The 21,553-nt window shown below is 34.5% G+C and overlaps 1 protein-coding gene across 6 annotated transcripts in view; it reads right to left on the bottom strand.

Annotated features, from left to right (window-relative positions):
* SMCHD1 (structural maintenance of chromosomes flexible hinge domain containing 1) overlaps positions 1–21,553 on the bottom strand; it is a 139,820-nt gene that overhangs the window by 33,605 nt on the left and 84,662 nt on the right. For 5 of the 6 annotated variants that reach the window (XM_027576125.2, XM_027576126.2, XM_027576122.2 and 2 more), the window contains exons 33-40: positions 20,492–20,607; positions 19,331–19,395; positions 9,173–9,260; positions 8,138–8,269; positions 7,098–7,250; positions 1,720–1,846; positions 1,437–1,556; positions 178–263 (exon numbers count right to left, since the gene is read on the bottom strand). In XM_027576125.2, coding sequence (XP_027431926.1) covers positions 178–263; positions 1,437–1,556; positions 1,720–1,846; positions 7,098–7,250; positions 8,138–8,269; positions 9,173–9,260; positions 19,331–19,395; positions 20,492–20,607 — 887 coding nt within the window. The remainder of the gene's footprint in view (positions 1–177; positions 264–1,436; positions 1,557–1,719; positions 1,847–7,097; positions 7,251–8,137; positions 8,270–9,172; positions 9,261–19,330; positions 19,396–20,491; positions 20,608–21,553) is intronic. The other variant, XM_027576127.2, reaches the window with a different exon arrangement.

A 21,553-nucleotide genomic window follows, 5' to 3' on the forward strand; every position in this document is an offset into this window, starting at 1 on the left:
TTTGAAAAAAGTATTCTATCATTTTGTTAGCCCCTTCTAATGTCTAGTAAGTGGCTAGACTATAATCCACATGTCTTGGAACCCCCCAAGAGTGCCCATAACAATGTAAATAAAAAAAGATAAAAAAATTATAGAATTTAATTAAAAAAATTTTTCACATATACAAGGAAACTGTACCTGTTGTGTTGTAGGAATGTCAATATTATGTGTTTTTAGTTCATTTTGCAACTGGGCCTCTTTTAATTTTGCTTCTTCGACTTGGCCTAAAATTAAAAACAAAAACAAACAAACCTGCATCAATCTGTAATAATCCCCAAAATATAGTTTTTGAAAAATATTTTCAATCTCTTGTTTTTTATCTCTTGTAATGAGTAATGCTAAAGTGAAAAAATCTAGGTGACTATTTTAGAAATTCAAAATGAAACTAAAAGTCTAAAATTAAGATTTGGATCTAAGACACAAAAATGAGAAACAAAATTTGGTTTTAAAGGTGGTATTAAGGTTGGTTTTAAAAAAACTGAAATTTGGTTGTAAGGCGGTTAAGGAAGATATCATATATATTAATACTGCAAACTCTAAGTAATCTTGTTTAATCCTAATCCACATGACTATACATTACATAATTGCAAAAGTTGTGACAAGAACCAAATAAGACTTTATAAAAAGAATCTTTAGTGCTACTACTGATGTATTAGCTCATCATCCTACTTAGCTTCCATTATCCTCTAAGAATCACTGACCTTGGATAAACAAAAGTGAGTACTATGAGGCAGGCAGTACATTTGCCGGTTAATGGATCAAAATTTTAACTATATAATTAGCACAAAGACAAAAACCATAGCAAAAAAATCTGACAAATAGAAAAATATAAACCACAACTGAGCAAATGCCTTATTTTAATGGTCTACAAAATTTATTAAAAATCGCAGCAAACATTGTGCAATGACTTAAAAATAAGTTACATATTTCTATACAATGTGTGCTGCCCTGTGCACCTCCATAGTGTGACATACTGCAGATGTTTTACGTAAAATACACATAGTCCCATGACTCAAACTAAAAATTAAATTACATGTTACTTCCCCAGTAATACTGTCTCTTTCAATATCTTCTGCCAGAACCTGGAGCTAGATATAAACATTATTATCATGTCAAAAGCCTTAAATTTCCACAGACTGATTTCTAATAAAAAAAAAATCAAATTTTTATTGGTAAGCAGAATATAAATTTATTTAAAGTGCTGGAATACATAAGAAGGTCAAATAACAAAGAATATAAGCAATCATTACCTTACTTCCTTACACATTACTGCAGTGTTCTGCAGTTTATTTGTAGTCCAAGAAAGACAATTCTTATGTCTCATGGTCTCAACCTTCTGCCTTACCATTCCCCAAAGCCTAATTTTTTTTTTTACCTTTGAATACAAAATGACTTACACTTCATTTCATCAAGAAGCTGATTACTGGCTTCAAATAAACTTCTATACATTATAATATTCTTAGATAACTGGTCCTTTTCTTTTGTAAGTGCTGCCATTTGTTGCTGCTTCTTAACATCTAAGAAAAAACATTCAGATAATTCAAGCAATTCTAAAATTGTGACTTTTCTAAAACATGTCATAACATGACTAGGTAACTAATAAATACCATGTTAATGGAAAGCAAAATAAAAAAAAAAACACTAACATAAGAAAAATCCTCTATTTTCCTAAAAACTTACCATTGTAAAACATAAATGGTAGGATATATGGTTCTAACGTTCTTGACAGAGCTGGTAGCTGAGGGTCAAATATAATAAAATATTCAGTACTATCCCTTCCAGGACTATTTTCTGCCAGCACTAGATTCTGTAAAAAGAAAAGAGCAGTTAGGAAAAACAAGATTTAAAATAGTATTTGTCAATGTATAAATGTTATATACCTCATTCTGTGTTTCCAAGTAAGTGGTAAATTTTAAAGGCAACAGGCATTGACTGATCCTTAAGATTCATTAACATTCATTAAAACATCAGCACCACCCTTCTGGTACTGGTCTGAAAGCCAAATGATCTTATCAATGAATAGATTACACAAAAATTACAAGTTATAGGCAATTACCAAAAAAAAAAAAAGTACTTATTCTTTTGGAGAAGTATCAATGACCACTTACTATCTTGACCTGCAAAGTCTTTTTGATGCCAATCTTAAGAAGCTGAGGTAGTGTGAAACAGCTGATGGCATAAAAGTTATAAAAAACAATCACAAAGACATGCCCAAAGCCCAATGCTGAGTTTAAGTTACAGCTGTTACCATGGAAGTAGACCCACTAGTCCCAGGTGACCAAACAAGAGGTCCTAAAAAGCTCGCAAGATTTTTTTAAATTGTATTTTCTTCATTAATGAACATACAAAACACTTTTACTAAAGTTTGGCTTAAGATCATAGCATGTAACAAGTAAATAATGCAAATATATTTACATCCTAAATTACTTTTTTTTTTTTTTACATTCTTTACAGGAAACAATAGATACTAGCTGTTTTATTTTTTAGACTAGTACAATTCACAGATAAAGAATTTTTAAAAATCAGGCGCCTGGGTGGCTCAGTAGGTTAAGCGACTGCCTTCGGCTCAGGTCATGATCCTGGAGTCCCGGGATCGAGTCCCACATCGGGCTCCCTGCTCAGCGAGGAACATGCTTCTCCCTCTAACCCTCCCCCCTCTCATGTACTCTCTCTCTCATTCTCACTCTCTCAAAATAAATAAATATTTTTTTAAAAAGAATTTTTAAAAATCTAAATCCATAAAACACTGTAGAACAATTCATGAAATGAAATTATAAATTACAGGCAACAAATTATTTTCTTTCCAAGAAATACAGACTATAAGCCCACCATTAAACCAAACTACAATCACACTTAGTTTCTGAAAGCTATTTTCAATGTATTTACATGAATATAAACACATAAAAATAAAACACTGTTCACAATTTTAAAACATACACTTTATAGTTCAGCAGTTTGCTTTCAGAAATCAATCCAATTTGTTGATCAATGCGAGTGAATGTCTAGATACCAATTTGTAAAATTTATGCACAGTATTAAGTATACGGTACTATATTCTTTCCTTGCTTAAAATTGCTTAAAATTTTTAAACTACTATTTATAATATAGCAAAGAAAATATTTCAGTATTTCTCTGGGTATTCTCTACAATAATGAGAAATAGGACTCATTAAAAAGTTTATTTTAATAGGTAATATCAAATTTCCCTTCAAAAAGCCTGTCGATTTATCTTCTCATCATTAGTGTGTAAGAATATCTAGTTTCCCCGATGCTGGCCAACACTTCATTATCAAGTTTTTTAATTCCATAATGGATTAAAAGAACCAGTCATTGTTTAAATTAGCATTTCCCTGATTGCTACTGAGGTCATACTTGTTTATTGGTCCTTTATACTTTCTCTTCCATTAACTGCCTGCTCATATTTTTTTATTTTATGTTTTACTTTAAAAATTATTTTTTTTACATTTATTTTTCTACTAGATTGTCTTTTTTCTTACTGATTTGTGGATAGTTCTTTAGGAGATTTAAAAAGTATGTTTAATGTACTTAACCCAATACATTTTATTGGTGTGTGTGCATAACAATATTTCTACACAATTTAATTAAGCATTTTTTTATTGTATGGTCAGATAATTACTCTCTCTATATATCCACCACTGAGGGTTAATAATTATCAATATATTGCCATTATTCTTTTAATTCTGTTTAAGATATGATTATAAGAACCTTTTCCTCTATGTCTTGTTTAAGAAGGCCTTTCCTATTTTGAAATTTTTCTGATGTATAGCTTATCAAGGAGAAACATAAAAGAAATGAAGAGAACTGAAGAAGTCCATAACTAGATCTAAGCACAAATGGGAATTTGGAATATAATGAACAAATACATAGCAGAATAAAACTGAGACACCTCTTTCAGAAACGTCCAGATCTAAGTGAGCAAATAATATAGAGAATCTGAAAATAGTCAACAAACTTGAACAATAAGCTTAGATTATGACTTCAAGAAAACAGTACATTCTTTTCAAGCAAACATGGAACATTTACAAATAACTGGTTATGTTCTGAGCCAATATTTCCTAAATGTTCATATTGATGAGAATTACCTGCTCGTTAAATTAGAGTCCAGAGCCCTACCCTAGACTTACTAAATCAATGTACAAGTCAGAAGCCAAGGAGGACTCGGCAGTTTTCTGCTTATTCAGTGTGGTATTAGGAACCTCTAGTGGAAATTCTATGTATAACACGAACATGCAGGTGCAAGGAAACAGCTTAAGCCACCATCTTAACCTCACAAATATGTATAGCTGGGATAGCAATTTCAAATGCCTACAAGGGGCTGGGGGTGGGGGAGTATCAAAGAAACAGGACAAAGGTAGGGTGGGCTAGATGTATTCTTCCAACACAAACTTACTTTGCACGTTCAACATGTCTTCCCCCTGTCTTTCAACATGTGGCTTTCATTACCTAATTTTTGTTAGGGTACAAGAAAATTTCACTTTACTCTCTACTGTAATAAAAATGAAAGAACAAGTGTGAATACAAGTAACAAATGACACTTGCCCTCAATGTCAAGAGATGAAAAGAAGTGACATGAATACAAATGACTGGAAAATCCTTCTACCCTAAGAGAATCATGGCCCAGTACTGCCAGGTCTTTAGAATTCTCCAAATAAATCAGAAATGCAGATTGTTATGTAAAAACTCTAGAACTTTAAATATTGGAAACTAAGTGAGATAAAAATGCTGTGGGATGGAGGGATGGGGTAACCGGGTGATGGACACTGGGGAGAGAATGTGTTGTAATGAGCACTGGGCATAAGACTGATGAATCACAGACCTGTACCCCTGAAAAAAATAATACATTAATTAATTGAATTTAAATTAAAAAAAAAAAAGAAAATGCTGTAAGGGTGCCTGGGTGGCTCACTCAGTAGGGCGTCTGACTCTTGGGTTTCAGCTCAGGTTATGATTTCCAGGTCCTGGGATCGAGCACCTTGTGGGGCTCTATACTAAGAGGGGAGTCTGAGGATTCTCTCTCTCCCTCTCCCCCTTGCCTCTGCCCCTCCCCATGCTCTCTCTCTCTCTCTCTCTCTAGAATAAAGAAATCTTTAAAAAGGCAGGGGGCACCTGGGTGGCTCAGTTGGTTAAGCATCTGCCTTCGGCTCACGTCATGATCCCAGGGTCCTGTGATCAAGCCCCATGTCTGGCTCTGTGCTCAGTGGGGAGCCTGCTTCTCCCTCTCCCTCTGCCTGCTGCTCCCCCTGCTTGTGCTCGCTCTCTCGCTCTACCAAATAAATAAATAAAATCTTAAAAAAAAATGATAGAAATGCTGTAACAGTCTGTCACTGACAGACCAACCAATACATCTACTGTAAGCCAGGTGCAAGCTGCCAGGCTCCCCAAGTGTAAGCCTAATGTTATTAAAACAATGCAGTATTAGCACTGGTTTAGATATAAAGATGAACAATAACAACAATAAAAAAATACAAGAAAGGTGACATTTCAAATTTTTGGGTATAGGAAGAATTATTCAATAAATGATATCAAGAAATTAAGTTAATGAATTTGAAAAAAATGCAAAAATAAAATACAGACAAATGAAAGATTAAAGGCATAAGAATACTAGGGCAAGTACTGTGAATATAATCCTTCCTCCACTCCAGTATAAACAAAGCTAAAATCTAAAAGACAACTCAGGAAAATGTACTTATATACAAAAAAGCATGAATATCTCTAATATAAAATTAAGAAAATGATGAATATTCCAGAAGAAAAAGCATCAAGGAACAATCCTAAAAAGATCGAGAATGAGAAAAATGTTCAACTTTACTAGTAACAAAGTATTTTCTGAAATACAGGCAACTTGGGTTAGAATTCCAAAAACCACTCATGTTTAGGGTTGGTAATATTATGATAGACACACACACATTTCTGATGGGAATATAAACTGGACAGCAATTGGCAAGAGCTAACTACCAGAAGGCTTAAAATGAACATACCCTGCCACCAATTCTACGTCTAGTAATTTCTTAAGGAAACAATCAGACATATGCAAAAGGATACACACAGAAGAAACCTGATCAAAAGCACTGTTGATAACAAGCTTTGGAAAGAAACTAAATTTCCACTTAGGATTGATCAAATAAATTATGATCATCAACACAATGATGTAGGTTATACATACTGATGAAGATATCAAAGTGTACTAAATAAAATTTTTATAAAAGCAGAGTTCTACTATATTTTTATTATTTTTTTAAAAGATTTTATTTATTTATTTGAGAGAGAGAGAATGAGAGAGAGAGAAAGCACATGAGGGGGGAAAGGGTCAGAGGAAGAAGCAGACTCCCTGCTGAGCAGGGAGCCCGATGCGGGACTCAATCCAGGGACTCCAGGATCATGACCTGAGCCGAAGGCAGTCGCTTAACCAACTGAGCCACCCAGGCGCCCGAGTTCTACTATATTAATGAAATTTTATACACCACCCATGTATATAAACCATACACATAGAGGGTATCTGTGCAGTATTTGTGTATATAGAGAAAAGTCTGGGGGATAAGTAACTAAATTGCTAATCATCATCATCTCTGAACGGTGATAAACTATTGTTTTTTAAGTGTTTGTACTGTGTATTTTTTATATAAGTAAAAATATTTCCATTTTGGAAAAAAAAGAGTAACAAAGATAAGCTGCTTTGTTACATTTTTCTATTTATGTATACATTTTACCTGGGCTATGTTATATTCTGTTTCTATCCACAGAATGGTAACTTTTAAATATATGAATACATGAATATATTATCACTGAAGCTAAAAATCATTACAGAGTGAACAGTCATCCACAAGGAAAAAGTAGTTCTTGCTCAGAGTAATAATAATTCCGGGGGTTTAATCTGTAATAGCTTACAGCAAAATCACAAAATGTTTCCACTCACTTTCTAATTTAATGTTATACTTAGAACATTTTCATAGTTATACATACAAAAGAACAGGTATTATAACACTGTGGTTTATACTATTAAATACAGTAATACTATCTACCAGAAGACATAAAAATTACCGTAATTTCAGCTGAACCTTTCAGAAAGGGAAATTCGAGTGTTCTCACTTTCCCAATAAAGAGTGGTGTATCCGTATCTTCCTCATTAGAACCTTTAATGGTAGCTACAACAGTGCCAACCAAATCAACTCCAGTATGATTGTTGTAGTCATCCTTCAAGTAAACAATAAAAAAACTAATTAGAAGAACTGGTAAGAAGAATAAGCCCAGAAAAGGACATGATCGTATCAGAAAATATGAGGTAAGCCCTAAATATTAAATTATCCTGATCCTTCTTACTCCCAAGCACAGAATTCAGTTCTCAGATTAAGAGCTCCACAGGCAGGAAATAATTCCAGAAACTATAAAAGAACCAGAGACTTCCATCTAATACCATGGCTTATAACTTTCTATATCAATAGGACTCCCATTTTAAAATTTCACCTTGTTATGTACTTTTAGCATCTATTGATCTGGGGGAGGAGAAGAATGAGTCACTTGTCTAAAACAGAAAATAAAAAAACAAAAAACAGAAAACTGAAAGAAGTATCCCACAGGAAAATTTTCCATAAAGGTGAAGTCTCACTACTGTGTTTACATGTTTTTGTTAATATTCTTGGCAGCTTTATTGCTGCTTACTCTCCCAGTAATCAGAAGCTTTGAGGAGCTCACTATGATCAATCATCAGAGCAGTCCTCTTAAAAATAATTACTTCCTTCTTTCTCATAAGTGAAATGGACACTGAAGAATCAATTTACTTCACACAAATTCATAATACATACTGGATACAGGGCATTAAAAAAAGGTATGTAATAAGAAAGGCAAATTTCTGCATTTTTTAGTCAGTTCTACTTGGTATACCTGGATATACTGTATGTATACATTCTCTATTTGTATTAAAGTACAAAGGTGTTTATGAGTATTTCATTCATCCACACAAATTTTCCCTATAACCTTAAACTGAATAATTAAGATCTGACTCTATAAGTAACTATTTTGCACACTAAAACTAGAAATAATTTTTGTTACTCTTTACAATTTTGGAAGTAAATAAACATTACCGTAATAGTAAGATGTAAATCTTTGACCAAGGTCCTACTGGCAACTGAGCGAACATTTGAAACAGCTGGTGTAGCTGGCTGAATTTTAGGAACCAACTTCACAGGTTGATTAGGTAGAACATCAACTATAACCTTACAAAACAAAAACAGCTTTGTGATTAACAATATATTGATAGTTCAGTATTTAAGAGTAAGACAAAAAATAATGCTAGCATATACTAAATAAAATGCAATCTTACTTTCTAAAATAGATTTCCATTAATCCCCTAAAACTAATCAACTTACTTTTTAAAATAAAAAAACAAAGGTTTATCAGAGATAAATTTTTGGAATGTTAACAACCATCTAAGAACAAATTTAAGGGCTTTAAAAATACAGGTAATTTCTGGGGCACCTGGGTGGCTCAGTCAGTTAAGCATCTGCCTTTGGCTCAGGTCATGATCCCAGGGTCCTGGGATCGAGCCCCACATCGGGCTCCCTGCTCAGCCTGCCTTCGGCTCAGGTCATGATCCCAGGATCCTGGGATCGAGCCCCACATCAGTCTCCCTGCTCAGCGGGAAGCCTGCTTTTCCCTCTCCTGCTCCCCCTACTTGTGTTCCCCTTCTTGCTGTCTCTCTGTCAAATAAATAAAATCTTAAAAATACAGGTAATTTTTAAAAATTTAGTACACTAATCTATCGAATGGCGATGATGTTTATCAAAACTACCTTAAACTTCATTATCCAGAATTCTAGTACACAAAATGTTATTAACTGAAAAATTTTCGTGTATGGTTGATAGGAGCAACCTTACCATGATATACACTAAAATGCTTACTGGATTCTTCGAAATAAAGAGAAATGGAAAAGTAACTTCTGCATTGGGTCATATTAATCAACGTATTTTAAAAATATTCTAATATTCCCGAAAATTACATTATTTATATTTTTATTATCAATTGCATCCAAAAATCCACTTTTAAACAAAACCATTTCATTCCTATACTAAGCAAGAAAATGTAACGCTAACTTTGGTATATAAAAAGAATAAGCAAACCTGTTCACTGTTAAGAATATTTGCTTTATCCATCATAAACCCAAACTGGATACAATATGTTCCCACTTTGTTAGGAATTGCTTTATCCCTATGTTAAAAAGAAAGAGATAAGATTACTGACAACTTTTAAATAAAGGAGGAAGGAATTCAAATCATCAACATTTCTGTTCTTTCCACAAAAAGTAAACAAATAAATAATTACTATTACTACATTTGCCTTCATTCAACAAATATTTCCTGTAATACCAGGCTTTAATCTAACCAGGTCCCAAGGGAGAAACAACTTAGCTTTGAATCATCCCAATATGAATTTGGACTGAAATGAAAACAGACTGCTATTGGCCCAGATAAGAGAAACAAATGTAAACCTGACCTGAAGAATATACCTTAGACTTCAAATTATTTCCAAATTCATAAATAAAAAGTATGGTAAACAACAAGAAACAGGTACATAAAGAGACAACAGAACTAAAATGAAAACCAACAGAAACAAGAGCCCATTGAAACAGACCAGGAGGGACTTGAGAGAGTCTGGTTACTGCTTCTTAGGATAAAAACAAGATTGAGAATTCCAACAGAACTGGACCTTAAAAAAGAAAACAACACTAAAAATACCAAACAGAACTTGATAATTGGAAGATGGATTTAAAAGCAAATTGGGTACACTGAATAGATATTAGTTAATGAAGGAAGTTTAGAAGAAAATTTCTAGAATGAAGACAAAAAAGAATGGCAAACAGAGAAAAAGAGGATGAGAGACAGAATATTTTAAGGACTAGTGTGCCAGAAAAAGAAGAGCGAAAGAATAAGCAGAAGCCATATTTGATGAAATAATGGTTGATAATTTTTCAAACCCAAAGACCATAAAATCAAAGCCTATGAAAACCAAGAAGAAAAAATAAAAAGAAATCCATGAACAGGCACGTCACAGTAAAACTGTTGAAAACAAAACTCAAAACAACCAAAGAAGAGTGGAAATAATGACTTCTCATGGTAACAATAAGGCTGGGGTGCCTCAGTGGTACAGTTGGTTAAGGGTCCAACTAACGGTTTTGGCTCAGGTTGTGATCTCAGGGTCTTAAGATCAAGCCCCGCATCTGCTTAAGACTCTTTCTCCCTCTCCCTCTACCCCTTCCTGGACCAACGCACGAGCACTCCCTCTGTCCCCGCCCCCCCCCCAAAAAAACCCCACAAAGCTGGCAGCTAACTTCTCAACATAAATGATAGGATAGTGAAGGTTGGCTTAAAAGTACTGCATGAAAGAAACTGCCAATATAAAATATCATTTTTGGGCGCCTGGGTGGCTCAGTTGGTTAAGCGACTGCCTTCGGCTCAGGTCATGATCCTGGAGTCCCAGGATCGAGTCCCGCATCAGGCTCCCTGCTCAGCAGGGAGTCTGCTTCTCCCTCTGACCCTCCCCCCTCTCATGTGCTCTCTCTCTCGCTCTCTCTCAAATAAAAATAAAAAAATAAAGTATCATTTTCAAGAAAAATACTCTTCTAGTATGAAGGTGGAATAAATATATTTTCAGGTAAAAATTAGATAATTCATCACCAGATGTACACTAGAGGAAATACTAAAGGAACTTCCTCAGATGGAAAATGATACCAGATGGAAAACCTGAGTTGAAGATTAACAGAAAGAATGAGTTAGTAAACCTAAATGGAACACTAATTATATGAAATAATGTATTAATAGGTTTAACATACACAACAAAGGTATCTAAGTTGCAGGAGAGAAAGTGATGTTTAAGTTGTCCTAAGATTCATGCACTGACCAAAGGGAGAGTAAAAAAATGCAGAGTGTCGGGAGCCTGGGTGGCTCAGTTGGTTAAGCAACTGCCTTCGGCTCGGGTCATGATCCTGGAGTCCTGGGATCGAGTCCGGCATCGGGCTCCCTGCTCAGCAGGGAGTCTGCTCCTCCCTCTGACTCCCCCCTCTCGTGCTCTATCTATCTCATTCTCTCTCTCAAAATAAATAAATAAAATCTTTAAAGAAAAAAAATGCAGTGTCATCACACATTGGTATAGTATGTCAACTACGCATGTAATCTCTCAAAAAACCACGTAGAGAGTAAGATTGTATTAACTACCAAGTTAATGAGTAAAACATAACCAAAAACAATAAATTCAAAAGAAAAAGGAACAAAGAATAGTAGGATCAAATAAAAAACTGGAAGAGTAAAAAACAAGTGCTTTGGTAATTATTTGTATGATCTAAATTTTTCAACTAAAAGATTATTTAAAAAACAATTATAGGGACACCTGGGTGGCTCAGTCGGTTGAGCATCTGCCTTTGGCTCGGGTCGTGATCCCAGGACCCTGGGATCAAGTCCTGGGTCAGGCTCCCTGCTCAGCAGGGAGTCTGCTTCTCCCTCTGCATGCAGCTTCCCCTGCTTGTGAGCCTCATGCTCTCTGACAAATAAATAAAACCTTTAAAAAAAGGCCACTATATGCAGCCATCAAAAAGAATGAAATCTTGCCATTTGCAACAACGTGAATGGAACTGGAGGGTATTATGCTGAGCAAAATAAGTCAATCAGAGAAAGACATGTATCATATGACCTCACTGATATGAGGAATTCTTAATATCAGGAAACAAACTGAGGGTTGCTGGAGTGGTGGGGGGGTGGGAGGGATGGAGGGCCTGGGTGATAGACATTGGGGAGGGTATGTGCTATGGTGAGCGCTGTGAAGTGTGCAAGACTGTTGAATTACAGATCTGTACCTCTGAAGCAAATAATACATATGTTAAAAAAAAAAAAAGATGATAGCAGGAGGGGAAGAATGAAGCGGGGGGAAGTGGAGGGGGAGACGAACCATGAGAAACTATGGACTCTGAAAAATGAACTGAGGGTTCCAGAGGGGAGCAGGGTGGGGGGATGGGTTAGCCTGGTGATGGGTATTAAAGAGGGCACGTTCTGCATGGAGCACTGGGTGTTATATGCAAACAATGAATCATGGAACACTACATCAAAAACTAATGATGTAATGTATGGTGATTAACATAATAAAAAAAGAAAAAGAAAAAAAGCCACTATAATGCCATCTGTAAATGATCACTTAAAATATAAATATACAGAAGTAATGAAAAAAAGGTAACTTATACAGGGGCGCCTGGGTGGCTCAGTCACTTAAGCGTCTGCCTTCAGCTCAGGTCACGATCCCGGGGTCCTGGGATCGAGCCCTGCATCAGGCTCCCTGCTGGGCCAGGAGCCTGCTTCTCCCTCTCCCTCTGCCCCCCACCCCCACTTGTGATCTCGCTCTCTGTGTCAAATAAATAAATAAAAAAAATCTAAAAAAAAAAAAAAGATACTTATACAAATACTAACTCTCATGATCCCTAAGGTGGCTTCTGCATCTCACTCATACAGAAAGTTGGTATACTGTTATCAAAGTAGATTTCCAAGCAAAAAACATTACTGGAGAAAAAGGTGAATACTTCATAATGATAGCCAATTCAATTTGTCAGAAAAATATAATAATTTAAAAAGGTGAATACTTCATAATGATAGCCAATTCAATTTGTCAGAAAAATATAATAATTTAAGTCTTATGTAAATAAAATATAGCCTTAAAGTAACACTAACATAACTAAGAGGAAAATAAATCCACACCAAATATGGGAGATTTACTACACGCTTTAAAAACAAAATAGAGAAAAATATATTTAAAATATATAGAAAAAAATTTAAATATAGAAAAATGAAACAATTATCAAATTTTGAATTAATGAACACTGTACTTTACATGCAGTTTATATAATTTTCAAGTATACATAAAATATTTACAAAAATTGACCATATGCACATACTGTTTTCCACAAAGGGAAAAACAATTATCCATTAGTTTCAAGGGAATGAAATTATACAAGGCAGGCTCTCTGACCACAGCGTAATTAATCTAGAAATCAGTAAGAGAAAAAGAATAAGAAAATCCCACAATTTAGAAATTAAACAATATACTTCTGAAAAATAGCCATAGGTAGAAGATAAAATTACAATGGAAATTATAAAATACTCTGATCCAAATAATAATGAAAATACAATGGAAAAATACTTGGGAAATTTATAGCTCAACATACATATATATGTATACACAAACATATGCATTTATGTATGTATGTATATGTTTATATACACATATAGTATACACAGGCTGAAAATAAATGTATTAAGCAACAATCTCAAGAAGTTTTAAAAAGACAGAAGTTGGTTCTTTGAAAAGACCTACAAAGTTTAAATCTCCTGGTAAGATTAATCAAGTAACAAAAAGTACAAATAGGGTGCCTGGGTGGCTCAGTCCGTTAAGTGACTGCCTTCAGCTCAAGTCATGAACCTGGAGTCCCAGGATTGAGTCCCACATCAGGCTCCCCACTCAGCAGGGAGTCTGCTTCTCCCTCTGACCCTCCCCCCTCCCGTGCTCTCTCTCTCTCTCTCTCAAATAAATAAATCTTTAAAAAAAGTACAAATAATGTTAACAATGAGAGATCACTCTAGATTCTACAAAATAAATTGTGAACAACTTTTAAAATTTAGGTAAGACTGACAAATTGAAAATTTTAAGTTACTAAAACTGACCAAAGATGACACAGGAAATACAAATACTCATATAACTATTGAATTTGAAGGAACTGAATCAGTAAGTACAACCTTCCTCCCCTAAACTCCAGGCACAGATGGCTTCACTGATGAAATCCATCAAACATTTAAGGAAGAAATTATGACAAACTCTCACACAAAATCCAGAAAATAAACCAAGACTTCGGGACCACTTCTCCTAGTTATTGTAGTAAGGAATATATGACTTGATACCAAACCTAAAAAGAATATATAAGAAAGTGCAGGCAACCCTGACCCATTAATGTAGATGGAAAAATTCCAAACAATTAGCAAAACCAATCCACCAATACATAAAATAGGTTATGCATCATGATAAAACTGGGTTTACTCCAGTAATGCAAGACTGACTGAACATCCAGAAAATTAATGTTCTGTAGAACTCAGCACATTAAAATAGGAAAAAATATCACATATTACCTCAATAGATGATTAAATCTACTGTCAATTCATAACAAATAGAAATTCTCTTACAAGTAACAGTCTGATAAAGGTACCTACCAATGAAATTAGGGATTGGGAATGAAATTAGGATCATCACTCTCATCATGTCTATTTTACATTTTACTATAAGTCCAAGCCAATGTAGTATGGCAAGAAAGAGAAAATGTACAATGACTAGAAAGTAATCAACCTATCATTATTCACAGACATGAATGTGATATATTTGAAATCCCAAAGAATCTATAAATAAAATTGGAAATTAAGGAGGTTAGGAGAGATGCTGGCTACGTACGATGTTAATATACACAAATCAACTAGATTTCTGTAACCAACGACAAATGTAAAATAAAAAACTTTAAAGGATGTTGTTTACAACAGCATCCAAAATATTATCTAGGCATTATGCTAAGTGAAATAAGTGAGACAAATACAAAAATACTCATTATTTCACTTATGTGTAGAATCTAAAAAACTCAAATTCACAGATACAAAGAAAAGAGTGATCCTTGCCAGAGGTAGGGACTGGGAGATGGACAAGGTGGGGAAAATGAGGAAAGAAAGTCAAGAGGTACAAAGTTTCAGTTAAAAGACAAATCCTGGGGAAGTAATGTGCAGCATGGTGACTATAGTTAATAATACTGTAGTGTTTATTTGAAAGTTACTAAGAGAGTAAATCTTAAAAGTTTCCACTACAAGAAAAAAAAATGTAGCTATGTAGGGTGATGGATGGTAACCAAACTACTACAAAAGGAAGCAGGTAATGATTGGGAGGGACACAAGGTGGGGCTTCCCCTTACTGGCAATATTTTATTTTTTGACTTCCATAATGGTTGCACAGAAATTTGCTGTGGAAGAAGTCACAAAACTGTGTTATCTTTTTAACTTTATGAATTTTCTGTTTTTAAAAGGTTAAAAAATTGAGATTATACGCAGAACACCAAACACAGTGACTGACACACATTAGGAACGCAAATATTTTCATGCATTCAAATATATCCAATGTATGGAAATGTATTTTATTATATTACATGTATAACTGACAGTGTACATGATTTTTAAAAATCTTTCCTTCTGACTTACCATTTTTAAAATTTTATTTTTTTAATTGAAATACAGTTGACATACAATATTATATTCATTTCAGGGGTACAACATAGTAACTCAACATTCATATACATTAGGAAGTAACCACCGCCACAATAAATCTTGCTACTTTCAGTCACCATAAAAAGTTGTTACATAGTAACTATATGCCCTAAAGTGTAGATTGTATCTTCTTCATGTTTTATTTATAACTTCAAGTTTGCACCTTTTAATCCCCTTCCCCTATTTTGCCCATCCCCCTACACAGCTTTTTTTAAATTTTATTTATTTATCGAGAGTGAGAGAGGGAGAGAGAAAGAGCAAGTGGATGGAGGGGAATAAGGTGAGGGAGATGGGAGAGAGAATTTCAAGCAGACTCCCCATTGAGCATGAAGCTGGATGTAGGGCTCAGTATCACAACCCTGAGAACATGACCTGAGCCGAAATCAAAACCAACTGAGCCACCCAGGCACCCTAACATTTCTTTTTATTGAGATGAAATTCACATAAAATAAAATTAACCATTTTAAGTGTCTAATTCATTGGCATTTGGTAAATTCACATGGTGTGCAACTGCTTTTTTATAGTTTTAAAATGTATGCCTATTTTTAAAAGATTTCCTGTTCCTTCTGATACCCTGGAATGCTAAAGTAAGATTCCATTAAAACAAATATTTGAAATACAATAGCACAATTATCATACATTTTAATAGATTTATACACTAAAAGATAATTTAATAGACTGAAAAGAAGGCAGTATATGCTTTCTTGGATGTCTAAATCAGTGCCATGCAATAACATGAGTATACCTTAAAGACCTAAGGTAATGTTATCATAGTGTAAAATAAGGACAGTGATGGTATATTTTGTTACTTGTCTGTCATAACATAATAAAACTCAGAGTATTTAGAAACACATAGCTATCTGACATTGCCTTAACAAAAAGTGCACACTGAATTTTTTTTTTTAATGAAAAGAGCATCTGTTAATGAAAGATTAAAGAGGTTTTAAAAAATTAGTCCTTTGGTACAGTTATTCTGAATATATTAATATAACAATATTATATTAATATAATCATGTTGACCCTACTGAGGATGACTAAAGAATTTTAAAAAGAGACCTTTGAAAGGATTTTGGGAAGACCAGGGGGCAGGACGCACCAGGTATCTGTCTCCCTGTATGGATAATAACTGAACTGGCAGAATCTGTCTGATGTAATTATTCTGGAACTCTGAAAGTTACTAAAAACTTGGATAGTAAGTTGCACTTAATTCTGATCAATTTCAGCGCTTAGCACAGTAGTAGCTACTCATTCCCCACCTCCCAGACACATGGCAGGCAGATGTATGTCCCTGGAGCAGTGTTCACTATAGGAACCAGGTAGAGGGTGAGGGACCCTCCAAATACTGGGGATCCAAGCTCTGATTGCTGCTTCTGTCACAGAGGAGCAAACACAAAATGCAGATAGCCATTGTTCCTGCACCAGTCCCCACTGTTGCAAGCCCCTCATCCTCCAGCTGAAGTAACTGGGGACTAATAGGGCCAGCATTCTTTCCTTCCCCTCTTCCTTTCTAGGAAGACTAAACCAGACTTTAGGGGTTCCTGGGTGGCTCAGTCCATTAAGCGTCTGCCTTCGGCTCAGGTCATGATCCCGGGGTCCTGGGATCAAGCCCCGCATCGGGCTCCCTGCTTGGCAGGAAGCCTGCTTCTCCCTTTCCCACTCCCCTCTGCTTGTGCTCCCTCTCTTGCTGTTGTCTCTGCCAAATAAATAAATAAAATCTTAAAAAAAAAAAAAAACCCAGACATTAAAGGACATTACTAAACAACCACATACATAGGGCAAACTAGAGGGCGCCTGGGTAGCTCAGTTGGTTAAGCGACTGCCTTCGGCTCAGGTCATGATCCTGGAGTCCCGGGATTGAGTCCCGCATCGGGCTCCCTGCTCAGCGGGGAGTCTGCTTCTCCCTCTGACCCTCTTCCCTCTCGTGCTCTCTCTCATTCTCTCTCTCTCAAATAAATAAATGAAATCTTTGAAAAGAAAAAACTAGAAAGTGACCAGGCATGCCTAGAGAAAGAGTCAGAAAAGACATGAGAAGACCTTAAGTTTACACCTAAGGCTGATCCATGACAAACAGCCTATAACAAAAAAAATAATAAATAAAATTAAATCTAGCAAACCCTGGGTAAGGCAGAGAATCTGAATTCCAGAGCTACAACATTATTAGATTTCAATGTCTAGTTTTTAACAAAAAAACCACAAGACAAACAGGAAGTATTGGCCATTCAAAGTAAAAAAAATAAGTCAACCAAAATTGTTCTTGAAAAACACCTGATGGCAAATATACTAGAAAGGACTTAAAAAAACACCTGTCTTAGGGGTGCCTGGATGGCTCAGTGGGTTAAGCTTCTGACTCTTGATTTCAGCTCAGGTCATGATCTCAGTGTTTTGAGCGTGGAGCCTGCTTAAGATTCTCTCTCTCCCTCTCCTTCTGCTCCTAACCCTCAACTCAAGCACTCTCTCTCTCTCTCAAAACAATAACAAAACAACAATAAATACCTATCTTAAAGATGCTCAAGAACTGAGGGAAGATGTGGAGAAAATAAAAGTGACGTAGAGAAAAAATGGAAATATCAATAAAGAAACAGAAAACTTAAAAAGAAACCAAAAACAAATTCTGGAGCTGAAAAATACAATAATTTAAGTGAAAATTTCAGTACCGGTATTCAAAGGCAGATTTGAGCAGGAAGAAGAAAGAATTCGTGAACCTGAAGATAATGGATATTATACTCTGAGGAACAGAAAGGAAAAAGGACTGAATAAAAGTCAATAGAACCTCAGGGACCTTTGGGACACCAGCAAGTGTCCCCTCTCACCAGGGGAGGAGAGTATATCTGAAGAATGACTGAAAATTTCCCAAGTTTCATGAAAGACATGACTATAAATATTGAAGATGCTCAACGGATTCCAAGTAAAATAAATTCAAAGACACACACACCAACACACCTTATTATCAAACTTTCAAAAGCCAAAGACAAAGAGAGATTATGGAGAGCATTGAGAGAGAAGTTAATCATGACAAACAAGGGGTTCTCCGGAAGCTGATCAGATTTCTCGTCAGAAAGTCTGGAGACCAGAAGGCAATGGACCATGTAGTCAAAATGCTTTAAAAATATATATATATACCCTCAGCCAAGAATCCTATAGCCAGCAAAACTGTCCTTCAAAAGTGAGAGGGAAACTAAGACATTCTCAGAAAAACAAAAGCTAAGGGAACTCATTACCACTAGACCTGGCCTGTAAGAAATGTTCAAGGAAAATACTACAAAATAAAATGAAATAACAGACAATAACCTGAAACCACATGGAGAAACAAAGATCTCAATAAAGGTTAATACACAAGTGATCATAAATGATAGTATTATTGTAACAATGTTTATAACTGCACTTTTTGTTTTCTACAGGATTTAAGAGACTAATACATTTGAAGAAACAAAACTTAGTCTAAAAGTTAAAAGGACATTTCTCATTTAAAAATAAATGAAAGAAAAATTGGACATAGTTTATTCAAAGCCAATTTTCATATTTCAAAGTAGAGGTCGAGAATGCAGAAGCAACAATTCAAGTAAATTCAAATCAAAGTAACATAGTTAAAAACCATAAAAAAACTAGTTCAATCTGTTTTACTTCATAACAATTAAATTTTGAACTACAGAAATCTCCTATATAATAACATAATTATAAAGCGCTCTGACAACATAATGTAATTATTTTCAGATGGCTTTCCTAGTTTTGAAAGCTAATATAACTATCAAAACAGTCTTTCCCCAAACCATTTTATAAAGCTTACAAATAAAATACACATTTTCTCAAAATACTTCCTAAGAAAAATTAAGAGATACGAATATTTTTTCAGTCATAAATTACTTTCCCCAAGTTGAGGAGACAAACACCATCAAGGCTGAAATCACTTTGTAACAAATTATGCATAAAAATATCAAATGATTTGGGAAATACCTGAAGTAGAAGCAGCCATCTTCCTTGTCATTATCTTTTATTTTATTACAACTAAATGTTTCTGCCTAGAAAGGGAAGTAGGGGAGAAGGTGGGGAGGGAGAAATCACATTTAACATAGTATATTCAGGATAAAACCTTATATTACCTTCACCAAATGCAAATACAGATCACATCTGGATTTACAAATACATACACATACAGTTATATGTCTATACCTTTACAATACATTTTAAGATTCGATAGTGTGATTAGTCATAAAGACATACCATTATTAAAGGGCACACAATAGATCTCAATGGTGGTGACATAGTTTTAAGGTAATAGCAGCCTGATGAGACAGTATAAATTTAGGAAGCTAGTTTCCTAAACACGTAATTAAAATGAATCATAAATCCTGAAAGGCACTGTTAAATTAAGACACTCTGATATGTTTTAGTTTCCAATTTGAGATTTATTTTAGATCTACACTGTCCAGCATGGTAGTGAATAGCTCCATGTGGCTACTGGGCACTTGAAATATATCTGGTTAAAAAGAGATGTGGTACAAGCATAAAATACAGAGGAAATTTCAAAGAATTGGTAACATAAAATCTCAAAAATGAGATTTTACTTTCTTTTATGTGTTTATTTAATTTTAAATACTGAATACATGCTGAAATGGTAATGTGATGTTAAGTTAAAACTACATTAATTTTACTTTTTACATTTTTACTGTAGCTACTAGAAAAATATAAATGTCATGTGTGACTTGTATTATATTTCTATTGGACTGTGCTGCTTTAGACCCTCAAAATGTTCTCACCACTCTACACTCACTTCTCTATCCTGTAAGTATATCAATCATATCTCTTTACTATCTCATTTTCTATATTATCTCTTAGTGGTATTCTACGGCTTTTTGCCCTGTGCCACTGTCCTTTAGATGATTTTAAAGTGTAAAATATCTTAAAAGTTTAAGAAATATCACAATATCGGCTACTCTTTTTCAAAGGCATCAACACTTAATTTTGAGATATATTCTATTTTTAAAATCTCAAGTGATGAAGTGGGCTACTGTCTAGTTCTCCAGCATATACACCATTTTTACATTAAGTTACATTTAATTTTAAGTTAAATGTAAGAGCTACTTTTAAACTTCTACAATGCTTTCCAGAACTCACATTTGCTGGTGGTCGGTTCCCACTGTTAGACAGCTGCCACATTTTCATGGAAATACGTGCTGGATTAATATTTTTAATGATACTGTCATCTTCAGAAATAACAGTAATCATAAAATCTGTCATGGTGAATAAAAAATTATTTTCTGGTTTACTTAATAGATTTGGTTAAATAATTCTAGGTCTTAAAATGTACATCTTGTTTAAATATTAATAATGAGATTCTGAAGAAAACAAAACCATTCGGTAATCAGCATTCCCCAATAATCTGTCTATAAAAATGTACTAATCATGACAGACAACTCTCTTTAGTGCTAAATCTCCTCCACAAATCTAACACATATATCTTTGCTATTATTAGTCCCTTGTCTTATTTTCACAGTCTGCAATGCTAAAAGTTCTACTAGGCAAGACCAAAAGGTTAGACTGTGGATACTCAGCAACCTAGAGTTAAGGCAACTGGTCATAAATCCTTATGCTTTATGTATTCCGAGAATACAGTATTTATTTTCTCTTATAATTTTCAATAGCATACAACAGCTAAATTATTATTATATATAGTATTTCCCTTATGTTTATCATTCATTTGGCATCCATATGATGGATATAATTTTTTAATCACGGGAAATAGGTCTTATCTCCCAAAACAGATTTAAAATTATGAGTATAAAGGTTATGTATATATGTAACTTACTAAAAATGATTTTCTAATCTAAATTTTTTGGTCTGCTTGTTTCTAGTATATGTGCTGCCGAAGCGAGCACTTGGTCTGCTTGTTTCTATTGCTTATAACTACATATTGGAATGCATCCATTTAGGAAAACAGAGGTCTTCAAGAAAATTACCTGTAATAAATACCATTTCCTACTGACTTGGCACCTGCCGCGTTCCACTGAAATTATTTGCTTACTTAAGTGTCTCCTGCATTAGACAGAACTCACTGGAAATTGTCATATACATTATTGGAACGAAGAGCCCAATATAGTGCCTGGACATAGCAGGTATTTAGGAAACTTTTTTTGTTCTGAAATATCTTTAATCATAAATTCTGATGTGATGTACTTT

The sequence above is a fragment of the Zalophus californianus genome, chromosome 14, assembly GCF_009762305.2.
Source record: "Zalophus californianus isolate mZalCal1 chromosome 14, mZalCal1.pri.v2, whole genome shotgun sequence".
In the NCBI taxonomy this organism is placed as follows: Eukaryota; Metazoa; Chordata; class Mammalia; order Carnivora; family Otariidae; genus Zalophus; species Zalophus californianus.